At 46.3% G+C, this 15,768-nt stretch overlaps 1 protein-coding gene across 1 annotated transcript in view; it reads left to right on the top strand.

Moving 5' to 3' along the window:
* Nucleotides 1-15,768, top strand: part of hmcn1 (hemicentin 1) — a 238,272-nt gene that overhangs the window by 56,500 nt on the left and 166,004 nt on the right. The window contains exons 3-6 of the mRNA XM_031838031.1: nt 293-451; nt 590-712; nt 3,380-3,551; nt 6,428-6,534. Coding sequence (XP_031693891.1) covers nt 293-451; nt 590-712; nt 3,380-3,551; nt 6,428-6,534 — 561 coding nt within the window. The remainder of the gene's footprint in view (nt 1-292; nt 452-589; nt 713-3,379; nt 3,552-6,427; nt 6,535-15,768) is intronic.

Raw genomic sequence — 15,768 nt, 5'->3', positions numbered from 1 at the left:
AATCTGCCTATAGGATTCATAGACACGCTATTCATGTGTTTAAATTATAATCTTGTTAATCTACAGTATGCATTACAGATTGGAAGAAAACTCTAAGTCATTACTGCATTCATCCTTAATGGTTTCCAATGTGCTTTAAGTACAAATAGGTGTGGAATCAAGTGTTCTTGCAAAATTCCCATTTAGTGCTCTGTTGTACAATGCCAAGAATGTTCTAGAACACTTCGATAGTGAATGTACCCAACATGCTGTATAGGTTTGTTTTGGCTCATCCTAATGGTTCTGTCACCAGGGAGGTGGAGACTGCCCAGAAATGAGCATTGGCGCCATCAAGATCGCCCTGGAGATCTCCCTGCCAGGGTCCTTCATTTACGTGTTCACAGATGCTCGATCCAAAGACTACAAGCTGACCCAGGAGGTCCTGCAGCTCATCCAGCAGAAACAGTCTCAGGTACAGCTGTGAACATCTGGAAGAGATTGTTGAAGAAGATTGAATGTGGTTTAAAATGTAAATATTGCATTCCTTTATTTCTGCCGCTGTGCCTTTAGTCTGATGCCCTTTGTGTTTTGTGTATGTGTGTGTGTCTAGGTGGTGTTTGTGCTGACAGGGGACTGTGATGACCGGGCTCACATTGGGTACAAGGTCTACGAAGAGATCGCCTCCACCAGCTCTGGACAGGTGTTCCACCTGGACAAGAAACAAGTCAACGAGGTGAGATTCAGCCCGATTGGAACGAGCTTCTTTAGTCAGCCCGAATGGAACTAGTCCTGTCAGTCAACCTGAATGGAACTAGTCTTTTCAGTCAGTCAGAATGGAACTAGTCCTGTCAGTCAACCTGAATGGAACTAGTCTTTTCAGTCAGTCAGAATGGAACTAGTCCTGTCAGTCAACCTGAATGGAACTAGTCTTTTCAGTCAGTCAGAATGGAACTAGTCCTGTCAGTCAACCTGAATGGAACTAGTCTTTTCAGTCAGTCAGAATGGAACTAGTCCTGTCAGTCAGCCTGAATGGAACTAGTCTTTTCAGTCAGTCAGAATGGAACTTGTCCTGTCAGTCAGCCTGAATGGAAAGACCTGTCAGTCAGCCTGAATGGAAAGACCTGTCAGTCAGCCTGAATGGAACTAGTCCTGTCAGTCAGCCTGAATGGAAAGACCTGTCAGTCAGCCTGAATGGAACTAGTCCTGGCAATATGCTTGAATGGAAAGACCTGTCAATCAGCCTCAATGGAACTAATCAATTCTACGCTTACTGTCCGCCAAACAGCTCTTGGTTCACTTTGCCCGGGGTTGCAAGTTCAAACCCCTGAGCTGACAAGGTACAAATCTGTCGTTCTGCCCCTGAACAGGCAGTTAACCCACTGTTCCTAGGCCATCATTGAAAATAAGAATTTGTTCTTAACTGACTTGCCTAGTTAAATAAAGGTAAAATGAAAGTTGTGTGCCTCCCTCACTTTCTCTTTCTCTCTGTCCTCAAATAACATTTGGTAATTTCAGACATACAATAGTACCTAAAAAAACGTCTAACTTGGTGGAAGTATGAGTTACTATCATCACTTCATTCTTCTCAACTACTGAGCAGACTGTGGGGCTTAGCTGGCTCTGTCTGTCTGTCAGGAGTCGGGTCTCAGTAGAACACAAACATAGGACTGATCTATGACTTGGTTCCAGACCCAGAACATTTTCAGACCCAGAACATTCTCAGATGCAGAACATTCTCAGACACAGAACATGCAGGCTTGAAATGAAGTGGAGTTACGGATGGTGGAAGGATCACTGGCTTCAGAGTGCCTCAACTTGGCCCGAACATTAGCCTTAGATTCATGTAAATCAAGCATCGCTGGACGGTTTTACTGCTCTAGTGTCGTATCCTATAGGTGGGACCACTCCAAGCCTGCCTGAATTGTGATGTATGTGGACTTCACTGTGAGAGAGTTATTTCATTGATTGCACAGCTCTTAAACAGATTGATGCATGATGTCTGAGCATTCCAAAGAATGCAAATCAATGGAAATATTATGTTTTTTAGTTAGATTTTCTTGAAGTCGAAATATTGAAGGACAATGTAAAAATGACTCTCTCTTTGCTCTGACATGGGCATTGACCCACATGTTTCCCCCTCCCCCTGTCTCTCTCTCCCCCGTCTCTCTCTCGCCCCCGTCTCTCTCTCTCTCTCTCTCTCTCTCTCTCTCTCTCTCTCTCTCTCTCCCCCGTCTCTCTCTCTCTCTCTCTCTCACCCCTTGTCTCTCACTTTCTTTCTCTCTCTCTCCCTCGTCTCTCTCTCCCCGTCTCTCTCTCCCTCGTCTCTCTCTCTCTCTCTCTCTCTCTCTCTCCCTCGTCTCTCGCTTTCTTTCTCTCTCTCTCCCTCGTCTCTCTCTCTCTCTCTCTCTCTCTCTCACCCCTTGTCTCTCGCTTTCTTTCTCTCTCTCTCCCTCGTCTCTCTCTCTCTCTCTCTCTCTCTCTCACCCCTTGTCTCTCGCTTTCTTTCTCTCTCTCTCCCTCGTCTCTCTCTCTCTCTCTCTCTCTCTCTCTCTCTCTCTCTCTCTCTCACCCCTTGTCTCTCGCTTTCTTTCTCTCTCTCTCTCTCTCGTCTCTCTCTCTCTCTCTCTCTCTCTCTCTCTCTCTCTCTCTCTCACCCCTTGTCTCTCGATTTCTTTCTCTTTCTCTTTCTCTTTCTCTTTCTCTTTCTCTTTCTCTTTCTCTTTCTCTTTCTCTTTCTCTTTCTCTTTCTCTTTCTCTTTCTCTTTCTCTTTCTCTTTCTCTTTCTCTTTCTCTTCTCTCTTTCTCTCTTTCTCTCTCTCTCTCTCCCTCGTCTCTCTCTCTCTCTCTCTCTCTTAAACATCTGTGTAGAGTGTAGAGCAACAAGGCAATGGTGAGGGTTGAAGATGTCTGGAAGTAGTGGGTCTGTCACACAAAACAGAAGCTGTGGCAAACAGGAGCTGGGGCTCGGGCTGGGTCAGGACGCAGGGGGGGTATCAACCCTTTTTCTCCAAAGTCCCTGCACATGTTGGGGAATGACCTTGCAGCTGATAATAATAATAATGCTTTGTACAGCTCTAATCATTTGTATAGCGCTTTTCATTACAGAGTTATCTCAACGCTCTCATAGCTTTATCATGATTTTCTCAGAAATGGTTTGTGATACAAATGTAAAAAGCATATAAAAACATATTTCCTCTCAATTAAGTTTCTATGTGAGAATTTCCAGAACAATCTGAGATACCAGAAATATTTGTGGGTATTCTGGCATGAAATCTCCCTTCTATGTTCTTTGTGTGTGTGTGTGTGTGTGCGTGTGTGTGTGTGTGTGCATATTGTCATCTCTGTGCATATTGTGCTCTCATCCAACTCCCTCTCCCTCGCCCTCTCTCCCTTCCTGTAGGTGTTGAAATGGGTGGAAGAGGCAGTGCAGTCGTCCAAGGTCCACCTGCTGTCCACTGACCACTACAACGGGGTCAGCAACACCTGGCCGATCCCCTTTGACCCCAGCCTGAAGGAGGTCACTGTGGCACTCAGCGGCCCCGCACCTGACATCGAGATACGCAACCCCCAGGGTAGGCCACTGCACAAAACACCCCTTCCCTATGACTCTATGATCTTTTCTCTTTTATCACCTTTCATAGGACTGTCTGCTCACTGTTTCAGGCACTGTACTGTTCACTGAAGGCTTTTCTAAAGTACTGTATCTTTACTATTTGGGGGACTTCTTTCAGTTCCACTCAGCTATGAAGTGCTTTGAAAGGCTGGTCATGGCTCACATCAACACCATCATCCCAGACACCCTGGAACCACTCCAATTCGCATACCGTCCCAACAGATCCACAGATGACGCAATCTCAGTTGCACTTCACACTTCCCTCTCCCATCTGGAAAGAGGGGAAATACCTATGTGAGAATGCTGTTTATAGACTATAGCTCAGTGTTCAACATCATAGTCCACTCCAGGCCCTGGAACTGAACTGCTCACGCTACGACTGGATCCTGGACATCCTCATGGGCCGGCCCCAGGTGGTGAGGGTAGGCAACAACACCTCTGCCATGCTGGCCCTCTACACAGAGGGCCCTCTGGGGTGTGTGCTTAGTCCCCTCCTGTACTCCGTGTTCACCCACGACTGCCGGGTAGGTCTGATCACAGAGAGCGATGAACCAGCCTACAGGGAGGAGGTCAGAGACTTAGCAGTGTGGTGCCAGGACAACAACCTCTCCCTCAATGTTTGTAAGACCAAGGAACTGATCGTGGACTACAGGAGAAAGAGGGGGGAGAGCATGCCCCCATCCACATCGACAGGACTGTAGTGGAGCGGGTCAAGAGCTTCAAGTTCCTTGGCGTCCACATCCCTAAGAACTTAACATGGCCCACACACACCTGCACAGTCGTGAAGAGGGCATGACAACACCTCTTCCCCCTCAGGAGGCTGAAAAGTTTTGCCATGGGTCCTCGGATCCTCAAAAAGTTCAAACAACTGCACCATCGAGAGCATCTTGACTGGCTTCATCACAGCTTGTCATGGCAAAGGCACCGCTCTCGACCGCAAAGCGCTACAGAGGGTGGTGCTGACAGCCCAGTACATCACTGGCGCCAAACTCCCTGCCATCCAGGACCTCTATATCAAATCAAATCAAATTATATTTGTCATATGTGCCGAATACAACAGGTTTAGACCTTCCCATGAAATGCTTACTTACAAGTCCTTAATCAACAATGCAGTTCAAGAAATAGAGATAAGAAATATTTACAAAATAAACACAAACATTTAAAAAATAACACAAGAAAATTACATAACAATAACGAGGCTATATACAGGGGGTACCGGTACCGAGTCAATGTGATGGGGTACATGTTAGTTGAGGTAATTTGTACGTGTAGGTAGGGGTAAAACAGTGAGTAGCAGCAGTGTAAAAACAAAGGGAGGGGGGGTCAATGTAAATAGTCCGGGTGGCCATTTGATTAATTGTTCAGCAGTGTTATGGCTTGAGGGTAAAAGCTGTTAAGGAGCCTTTTGGTGATAAACTGTATCAGGCAGTGTCAGAGGAATGCCTGAAAAATGTCCAAAGACTGTTCACTCTGTTACCATCTGGCAAATGGTACCGGAGCATGAGCTCTCGGACCAACAGGCTCTGAGACAGCTTCTACCCCCAAGCCATAAGACTGCTCACTCTGTTACCATCTGGCAAATGGTACCGGAACATGAGCTCTCGGACCAACAGACTCTGAGACAGCTTCTACCCCCAAGCCATAAGACTGTTCACTCTGTTGCCATCTGGCAAATGGTACCGGAACATGAGCTCTCGGACCAACAGGCTCTGAGACAGCTTCTACCCCCAAGCCATAAGACTGTTCACTCTGTTGCCATCTGGCAAATGGTACCGGAACATGGGCTCTCGGACCAACAGGCTCTGAGACAGCTTAAATGGTTACCTGGACTATCTGCACTGACCCTATCATCCACTGACTATTTGCACTCACAAGACTATACACTGAGTACACAAAACATTATGAACACCTGCTCTTTCCATGACATAGACTGACAAGGTGAATCCAGGTGAAAGCTATGATCCCTTATTGATGTCAAATTTTAAATATACTTCAATTAGTGTAAATGAAGGGGAGGAGACAGGTTAAATAAATATTTTTTAGCCTTGAGACAATTGAGACATGGCAAGACAAAAGATTTAAGTGCCTTTTACACGGGGTATGGTAGTAGGTGCCAGGCGCACCGGTTTATGTCAAGAACTGAAATGCTGCTGGGTTTTTCATATTCAACTGGGGCGGTGCAACTCAATATTAGAAAGGTGTTCCTAATGTTTTGTACACTCTGTGTATATACTATATACACACTCGTACACACTACATTAACACTCACACAAAACCCACACACATATAGTACATACACACACACACATAAAACATACACACACTTTTACACTCACCATTTACGGCTGCTAGTCTGTTCTTTGTTTTACTCTTATTATGATCTATCTTTATGCCTTGTCACTTTACCCTGCCTTCATGTACATATCTACCTCAAATACCTTGTTATTGTCTATCCTGCTGCCGAGTCACTTTACCCTGCCTTCACGTACATATCTACCTCAAATACCTTGTTACTGTCTATCCTGCTGCCGAGTCACTTTACCCTGCCTTCACGTACATATCTACCTCAAATACCTTGTACCCCTGCACAATGATCTGGTACTGGTACTCCCTGCACAGGGTATAGATCCATTTTGTATTTTATTCAGGAAAGGGAATGGCTCGTAAGTAAGCATTTCACGTAAAGTTGTATTCGGCGCATGTGATAATACAATTTGATTTGGTTTCAGCTCAATATTAGTTTGATGAGTTCAATTCTATTGTTTTAGCTCTGAGATGATGACGTTTGTTTGGTTTGTTTGGCTGCAAAGAAAATGTAAATGTATTTCCAAACAGGGAAGCTCGTCGGGAAGAGCGATGGTCTGACGGAACTCCTGCACATTCCTAACTCTGCCAGAGTCGTCAACATCAAGGATCCGGAGCCTGGAATGTGGTCCATTAAGGTAAACAATAAATTCCTCATTCCTCACACGGAAATGTTTGTCCAAAATATTTAGGGATTTCCTCTCTCACGCTTAAAGTAAGCTGGAGTAGTTGTAAAAAAATGACTTTTATAGGTCAGCAGTATGGCCTACCGATCAGCACACACCCAGGAGGCTCTATGCTACTTCTGCTGGTCCCTTGAGCAAGACACTTATCCTGAATTACAACAGAAATACATCAAGGTGTTCAGATGTAATTGATAAGCCATGCTTCGGTTGAAGCATCTGTCTGCTGACCTACTGTAAGCCTGGAATGATAGAGAAGAAGACATTCTTTATTCTTCAGAGTTGGCTCTCCGTAGTGGTCTGATGCTCTGATGGTCTGATGGTCTGACGGTCTGACGGTCTGACGGTCTGACTGGCTGAAGGTCTGACGGTCTGATGGGCTGATGGTCTGACGGTCTGACGGTCTGATGGTCTGACTGGCTGATCGTCTGATGGTCTGATGGGCTGATGGTCTGATGGTCTGATGGTCTGATGGTCTGATGGTCTGATGGTCTGACGGTCTGATGGTCTGATGGTCTGACGGTCTGATGGGCTGATGGTCTGAAGGTCTGACGGTCTGATGGTCTGATGGTCTGATGGGCTGATGGGCTGATGGTCTGATGGTCTGACGGTCTGATGGGCTGATCGTCTGATGGTCTGATGGGCTGATCGTCTGATGGTCTGATGGTCTGATGGTCTGATTGATGTGCCATGGTCTGATTTGTTTTGTGCCATGCCATGTCATGTATTAAGGGCCTCCAGTGTTCAGTTCCTGTGTTGGGTTCCAGTGTTGGATTTCAGTGTTGGGTTCTAGAATTGGGTTCTAGTGTTGGGTTCCAGTGTTCTGTTCCAGCGTGCTTCTACACCTGCATTGCTTGCTGTTTGGGGTTTTAGGCTGGGTTTCTGTACAGCACTTTGAGATATCAGCTGATGTACGAAGGGCTATATAAATACATTTGATTTGATTTGATTTGTTGGGTTTCAATGTTGGGTTCCAGTGTTCAGTTTCAGTGTTGGGTTTCAGTGTTGGGTTCTAGAATTGGGTTCTAGTGTTGAGTTCTAGAGTTGGGTTCCAGTGTTCTGGTTCAGTGTTGGGTTCCAGTGTTCAGTTTCAGTGTTCAGTTTCAGTGTTCAGTTTCAATGTTGGTTTCCAGTGTTCAGTTTTTGTGTTGGGTTCCAGGGCCAATGGAACTGTATTTCAGGGCCCTGCCCCCTTGCTGTGAGGTGAGCGCAAACAGAGATGCAGAGCAGGGTGCCCATAATGTCAACGCTGTCAGACAGGAAATGACACATTTTTACGTAAGTTATTTGTTGTCGTATGAGGAGGGGGCGTGAGGGGCCTCTGTGGGGCCACTTTCCATGTCCTAGCCACTGTCCTAGCCAATGTCCTACATATCATAGCCACTGTTCTACATGTCCTAGCCACTGTTCTACATGTCCTAGCCACTGTTCTACTTGTCCTAGCCACTGTTCTACATGTCCTAGCCACTGTCCTACATGTCCTAGTCAATGTCCTACATATCCTATCCACTGTCCTACATGTCCTATCCACTGTCCTACATGTCCGAGCCACTATCCTACATGTCCTAGCCACTGTTATACATGTCCTAGCCACTGTCCTACATGTCCTAGCCACTGTTCTACATGTCCTAGCCACTGTCCTAGCCACGGTTCTACATGTCCGAGCCACTGTCCTACATGTCCTAGCCACTGTTCTACATGTCCTAGCCACTGTCCTAGCCACTGTTCTACTTGTCCTAGCCACTGTTCTACATGTCCTAGCCACTGTCCTACATGTCCTAGTCAATGTCCTACATATCCTATCCACTGTCCTACATGTCCTATCCACTGTCCTACATGTCCGAGCCACTATCCTACATGTCCTAGCCACTGTTATACATGACCTAGCCACTGTCCTACATGTCCTAGCCACTGTCCTACATGTCCTAGCCACTGTTCTACATGTCCTAGCCACTGTCCTAGCCACGGTTCTACATGTCCGAGCCACTGTCCTACATGTCTTAGCCACTGTCCTACATGTCCTAGTCACTGTCCTACATGTCCTAGCCACTGTCCTACATGTCCTAGCCACTGTCCTACATGTCCAAGCCACTGTCCTAGCCACTGTCCTAGCCACTGTCCTACATGTCTTAGCCACTGTCCTACATGTCCTAGTCACTGTCCTACATGTCCTAGCCACTGTCCTACATGTCCTAGCTACTGTCCTACATGTCCTTGTCACTGTCCTAGCCACTGTCCTACATGTCTTAGCCACTGTCCTACATGTCCTAGTCACTGTCCTACATGTCTTAGTCACTGTCCTACATGTCCTAGCCACTGTCCTACATGTCCAAACCACTGTCCTACATGTCCTAGCCACTGTTCTACATGTCCAAGCCACTGTCCTAGCCACTGTTCTACGTGTCCAAGCCACTGTTCTAGCCACTGTCCTACATGTCCTAGCCACTGTCCCAGCCACTATCCTACATGTCCAAGCCACTGTCCAAGCCACTGTCCTAGCCACTGATCTACATGTCCTAGCCACTGTCCTACATGTCCTAGCCACTATCCTTCATGTCCTAGCCACTGTCCTACATGTCCTAGCCACTGTCCTACATGTCCAAGCCACTGTCCTAGCCACTGTCCTAGCCACTGTCCTACATGTCCTAGTCACTGTCCTACATGTCCTAGCCACTGTCCTACATGTCCTAGCTACTGTCCTACATGTCATAGTCACTGTCCTAGCCACTGTCCTACATGTCTTAGCCACTGTCCTACATGTCCTAGTCACTGTCCTACATGTCTTAGTCACTGTCCTACATGTCCAAGCCACTGTCCTAGCCACTGTCCTAGCCACTGTCCTACATGTCCTAGCCACTGTCCTACATGTCCTAGTCACTGTCCTACATGTCCTAGCCACTGTCCTACATGTCCTAGCTAATGTCCTACATGTCCTAGTCACTGTCCTAGCCACTGTCCTACATGTCTTAGCCACTGTCCTACATGTCCTAGTCACTGTCCTACATGTCTTAGTCACTGTCCTACATGTCCTAGCCACTGTCCTACATGCCCAAGCCACTGTCCTACATGTCCTAGCCACTGTCCTACATGTCTTAGCCACTGTCCTACATGTCCTAGTCACTGTCCTACATGTCCTAGCCACTGTCCTACATGTCTTAGCCACTGTCCTACATGTCCTAGTCACTGTCCTAGCCACTGTCCTTGCCACTGCTGTGTTCTGTGTACTGTGTTTGTAGCCAGGGATGATTTATGAAAAAGAGGGATGAAAGGAAAGATGATGTCCTTCCTCCCTGGGTGGACTAGCCTCCTGAGGGGGAGTTTAGTTGCGTGGGGTGAGCTGGTGGTGTACGGTCTGAGCAGCGAGCCGGACAGATTGATGACCTATTTCTCTGTAGATCTGGCTGCTGTAGTTGAGGCTGAAGTCTCAAGAGGTATATTTTTTTGTTCCGCAGAGTTTTGGTTCTTGTCAAGTGTTGTTATTAACTGAGGTTGTCGCAGCAATGGCTCCGGCCGAACCGCCCCGCGTCCTTGCATATCACTCCTCGGGCTCTTTCATGTCATGTCTCTCTGTTTTCTGGCCCCTCCCTCCCCTACTCCCATTAAGCCCCAGTTCACTAGCCACCATGACCTCATACTTCCCTGCTCAGAGCCACACTACTGTTGTTTTACTATACTAGTGTTATTATATGTTCTTGTTCACAGAGTAAATCTTTAAACCTGATTAGTATGTGTGCAATCTTGTGGAAGGACAAGTCTGACTGTGGTTGACACAGAGGAACTAGTGGACTAGCCTGACTGTGGTTGACTAGAGGTTGAACCAGTGGACTAGCCTGACTGTGTTTGACGCAGAGGAACCAGTGGACTAGCCTGACTGTGGTTGACACAGAGGAACCAGTGGACTAGCCTGACTGTGTTTGACACAGAGGAACCAGTGGACTAGCCTGACTGTGGTTGACACAGAGGAACTAGTGGTCTTGCCTAACTGTGGTTGACAGAGTGGAACCAGTGGACTAGCCTGACTGTGGTTGACACAGAGGAACTAGTGGACTAGCCTGACTGTGTTTGACACAGAGGAACCAGTGGACTAGCCTGACTGTGGTTGACACAGAGGAACTAGTGGTCTAGCCTAACTGTGGTTGACAGAGTGGAACCAGTGGACTAGCCTGACTGTGGTTGACACAGAGGAACTAGTGGACTAGTTGGACGGTGGTTGACTAGAGGTTGAATAAGTGAACTAGTCTAACTGTGTTATGGTTGACTAGAGGTTTAACCAGTGGACTAGTCTGATTGTGGTTGACACAGAGGTTGTACCAGTGGACAAGTCTGACTGTGGTTGACTAGAGGTTGTACCAGTGGACTAGTCTGACTGTGTTATGGTTAACTAGAGGTTGAACCAGTGGACAAGTCGGACTGTGGTTGACTAGAGGTTGAACCAGTGGACTAGTCTGATTGTGGTTGACTAGAGGTTGAACCAGTGGACTAGTCTGACTGTATTGTGGTTGACTAGAGGTTGAACCAGTGGACTAGGCTGACAGTATTGTGGTTGACTAGAGGTTGAACCAGTAGACTAGTCTGACTGTATTGTGGTTGACTAGAGGTTGAACCAGTGGACTAGTCTGACTGTATTGTGGTTGACTGGAGGTTGAACCAGTAGACTAGCCTGACTGTATTGTGGTTGACTAGAGGTTGAACCAGTAGACTAGTCTGACTGTATTGTGGTTGACTAGAGGTTGAACCAGTGGACTAGTCTGACTGTATTGTGGTTGACTAGAGGTTGAACCAGTGGACTAGGCTGAGAGTATTGTGGTTGACTAGAGGTTGTACCAGTAGACTAGACTGACTGTATTGTGGTTGACTAGAAGTTGAACAAGTGGACTAGTGTGACTGTATTGTGGTTGACTAGAGGTTGAACCAGTGGACTAGTCTGACTGTATTGTGGTTGACTAGAGGTTGAACCAGTGGACTAGTCTGACTGTATTGTGGTTGACTAGAGGTTGAACCAGTGGACTAGTCTGACTGTATTGTGGTTGACTAGAGGTTGAACCAGTGGACTAGTCTGACTGTATTGTGGTTGACTAGAGGTTGAACCAGTAGACTAGTCTGACTGTATTGTGGTTGACTAGAGGTTAAACAAGTGGACTAGTCTGACTGTGTTGTGGTTGACTCACTAGAGGTGGATGTATCTCTAGGGGTATCTGTTCCGTTCTCTGACCGGCTGTGTCTTCCAGAGGTTAATATCATGCTGAGCTGTCTCACTTAACCCTTACAGACAGAGCAGTGAAATGGCTATGTTTAGCCACTGCTACCTAGGGCTGTTGGCTGTTCTCAATGTTACGGCTAGGCTTTTGTTTTGGCATTTGTCTGTGTGATGACTGTGTTTTGCCATGTTTTGATGGTGAAAAATGCTGTTATACAACATTCTGTAACTGTTCTGACTGTGGTAAGTCTATTTTAAACTAAGTATGTTATAAACTGAGCTTTAGGTTGGGTTTAGTATGGCTACTCTAAGGTGAAAAGTTCTGATATGTTTTGTCTTCTTCCTCCACAGTCTAAACACAACCCCACAAGACATTACCCCTGACCGCGCTTTGACCACTCAGACATTCCCAGTGCCTCAAGAGTAGGGCTGTGACAGTAATGAACGTTTGGATTACCAAAAAACAGCGGTTATGTTTATAATCGTTCGATTAGAAAAATATATATATATGCCCACACCATTCTGTTGTTGTGTTACGCCCACACCATTCTGTTGTTGTGTTACGCCCACACCATTCAGTTGTTGTGGTACGCCCACATCATTCTGTTGTTGTGGTACACCCACACCATTCTGTTGTTGTGGTACGCCCACACCATTCTGTTGTTGTGGTACACCCACACCATTCTGTTGTTGTGTTACGCCCACACCATTCTGTTGTTGTGGTACACCCACACCATTCAGTTGTTGTGGTACGCCCACATCATTCTGTTGTTGTGGTACACCCACACCATTCAGTTGTTGTGGTACGCCCACATCATTCTGTTGTTGTGGTACACCCACACCATTCAGTTGTTGTGGTACGCCCACATCATTCTGTTGTTGTGGTACACCCACACCATTCAGTTGTTGTGGTACGCCCACATCATTCTGTTGTTGTGGTACACCCACACCATTCTGTTGTTGTGGTACGCCCACACCATTCTGTTGTTGTGGTACGCCCACATCATTCTGTTGTTGTGTTACGCCCACACCATTCTGTTGTTGTGGTACGCCCACATCATTCTGTTGTTGTGTTACGCCCACACCATTCTGTTGTTGTGGTACGCCCACACCATTCTGTTGTTGTGGTACGCCCACACCATTCCAACACAGAAAAGCAGCTTTTTAACATACTTAATTACCATGTTTTGGAAGGAAAACTATTTCATTCATATTGTTATTCATTATTGTAGTCACATTTAATAGAAATCATCTGGAAACATTGGACACTAACTTTAGTTGCTAGATGGTTCCCCCTCCCCCACACCCAGAGTTCCCCTGAAAGAATGTGAACCTTTTCCGCACTGCACACATACTAAAACAGTGTTTCCCAGGCCATCCAATGGGTTTAGGTGAATAGTTTTGAGGGGATTTCTATGCTTGTGCCATGCTGTGTGGTTCAGGCATGGTAATGGACCATGACACCTGGGCATAGATTGTGTGTGAAAGAGTTTGATCCTTTTTAATCTGTCTTTAATTGGTTGCTGGTTCACATCACCCCCCCCCCCCCCCTCCATCATAACCTGTCCCCCTCCATCACAACCTGTCCCCCTCCATCAAACCTGTCCCCCTCCATCACAACCTGTCCCCCTCCATCACAACCTGTCCCCCTCCATCACAACCTGTCCCTCTCCATCACAACCTGTCCCCCTCCATCACAACCTGTCCCCCTCCATCACAACCCCCCCCCCTCCCCTCCCTTGTTCCTTCTTGGATATCCAGGCACTCACTTAGATATTTGTTCCAGGAGTGTGTGTGTGTGTGTGCTTTCCTCTCCCAGGGATACACCAGGTTGGTCTCCTTAGCAATGAGCACGTCTTGGCTTCATACTGCGTGGTGTTTTATGGCCCATGATAATAGTTCAGGAAGGTTGTAACTTGAAAAGTATGCGAACAACCCAGAGGGAAAGCTGCAGTGGCAGCCTGCCTGTCCCGTTCCATCTCTCTGTGCTCTGGAGACGGCAGCAGCACCGGTCCTCCTGGAGCTCAGAGAACACATTGATTTGTAAAAGAAGCAAGGGACAGCAGCAAGACTGTATCTTTAAGTGACTCCGGGACAGGACTTCTCTTGCCAAAGAAGACAAAGAGGAGGAAAAAAAGAGAATGAAGAATGTTTTTCCGTTTGACGCCGGATCAGTGTTTCAAGATGTCCCTCTGAGAATACTGGGGATGTTTTCAGATCAGGGTTGGATTCATAGCTGATGAGAGTCTGTGTCTGGTGCTGCTGACCAACTGAAGGTGTGAAGATCAGCCTCCAACCAAGCCAGTGGAAGGCACTTAAAAAACACATAATTAACCTGAGTCCTTTGTCTTTCTCTCTGGTGGACCCACCCTGACACTGGTTGCTAACAGGATAGTTATTACAGTATTCACCGTAATTCAGGCAATCCAAGGGACAACCCTTAATAAGGAGTTGAGTTGAGTTTTTACCAAAAAGTTCTATTTTGGTTTCATCTGACCATATGACATTCTCCCAATCTTCTTCTGGATCATCCAAATGCTCTCTAGCGAACTTCAGACGGGCCTGGACATGTACTGGCTTAAGCAGGGGGACACGTCTGGCACTGCAGGATTTGAGTCCCTGGCGGCGTAGTGTGTAGGCTTTGTTACTTTGGTCCCAGCTCTCTGCAGGTCATTCACTAGGTCCCCCCGTGTGGTTCTGGGATTTTTGCTCACCGTTATTGTGATCATTTTGACCCCACGGGGTGAGATCTTGCGTGGAGCCCCAGATTGAGGGAGATTATCAGTGGTCTTGTATGTCTTCCATTTCCTAATAATTGCTCCCACAGTTGATTTCTTCAAACCAAGCTGCTTACCTATTGCAGATTCAGTCTTCCCAGCCTGGTGCAGGTCTACAATTTTGTTTCTGGTGTCCTTTGACAGCTCTTTGGTCTTGGCCATAATGGAGTTTGGAGTGAGACTGTTTGAGGTTGTGGACAGGTGTCTTTTATACTGATAACAAGTTCAAGCAGGTGCCATTAATACAGGTAACGAGTGGAGGACAGAGGAGCCTCTTAAAGAAGAAGTTACAGGTCTGTGAGAGCCAGAAATCGTGCTTGTTTGTAGGTGACTAAATACTTATTTCCCACCATAATTTGCTAATAAATTCATTAACAATCCTACAATGTGATTTTCTGGATCTTTTTTCTCATTTTGTCTGTCATAGTTGAAGTGTACCTATGATGAAAATTACAGGCCTCTCTCATCTTTTTAAGTGGGAGAACTTGCACAATTGGTGGCTGACTAAATACTTTTTTTCCCCACTGTAGGCTCTATTATCTCCGTTGTAACAGGTCTTTTTAAGAGTCATTCTCCCAGTTATGACCCCGTCGTCTGCCCACTAAGCCCTGCTGTGGCTCTGCCCAGTGTGTCGCTCTATAGCCACTATTAGGCCACTTTAACAGTCACTACGGGGATTGTGCTTTAAGGCATTTGCTTTGTGACATTCCCCATTGAGCTGGATATTGCTACCCACACACTCCTTTAAATGGCACCTGAATGGTGAAGACATTTGCCAGACTTGTACCTGCTCTCAATAGCCTTTGGTTTGGTTGGAGTGAGAGGAAGATGTATTGATGCATTGATATTCATCATCTTCTTGGAAGAGTAGTCAAGTCATTTTCTTTATGGTTAGACAGTATATCTCTTTCTATAAGAGTTATCATTGTTACTGATACGGACTAGACTACAGTGAACTCTTTTGATTGTAAAGGCGAGGATTTTCCCTGTTTCACCGACCTTTATTTCAATGTAATGACTAAGTGTTTATTTGAGGCCTGCTTCAAAGAGCTGCAGTATAATGAAGAGCCCATAACGCCAGCTCATCTTCTCCCTGATTATAGTACTCATGTTTGTCAAATTAAAGCACCACTGACTGACTGACAGACAAACTGAAAGATCAAGTTGTTGGGGAATTGTAGATGTTGCTATAAATCATCATAGGCATTTTTCAAT

Source organism: Oncorhynchus kisutch, linkage group LG13 (assembly GCF_002021735.2).
Source record: "Oncorhynchus kisutch isolate 150728-3 linkage group LG13, Okis_V2, whole genome shotgun sequence".
Classification (NCBI taxonomy): domain Eukaryota; kingdom Metazoa; phylum Chordata; class Actinopteri; order Salmoniformes; family Salmonidae; genus Oncorhynchus; species Oncorhynchus kisutch.
Note: the sequence above shows the minus strand (reverse complement) of the source record. Positions and strands in the feature narration are given on the sequence as shown.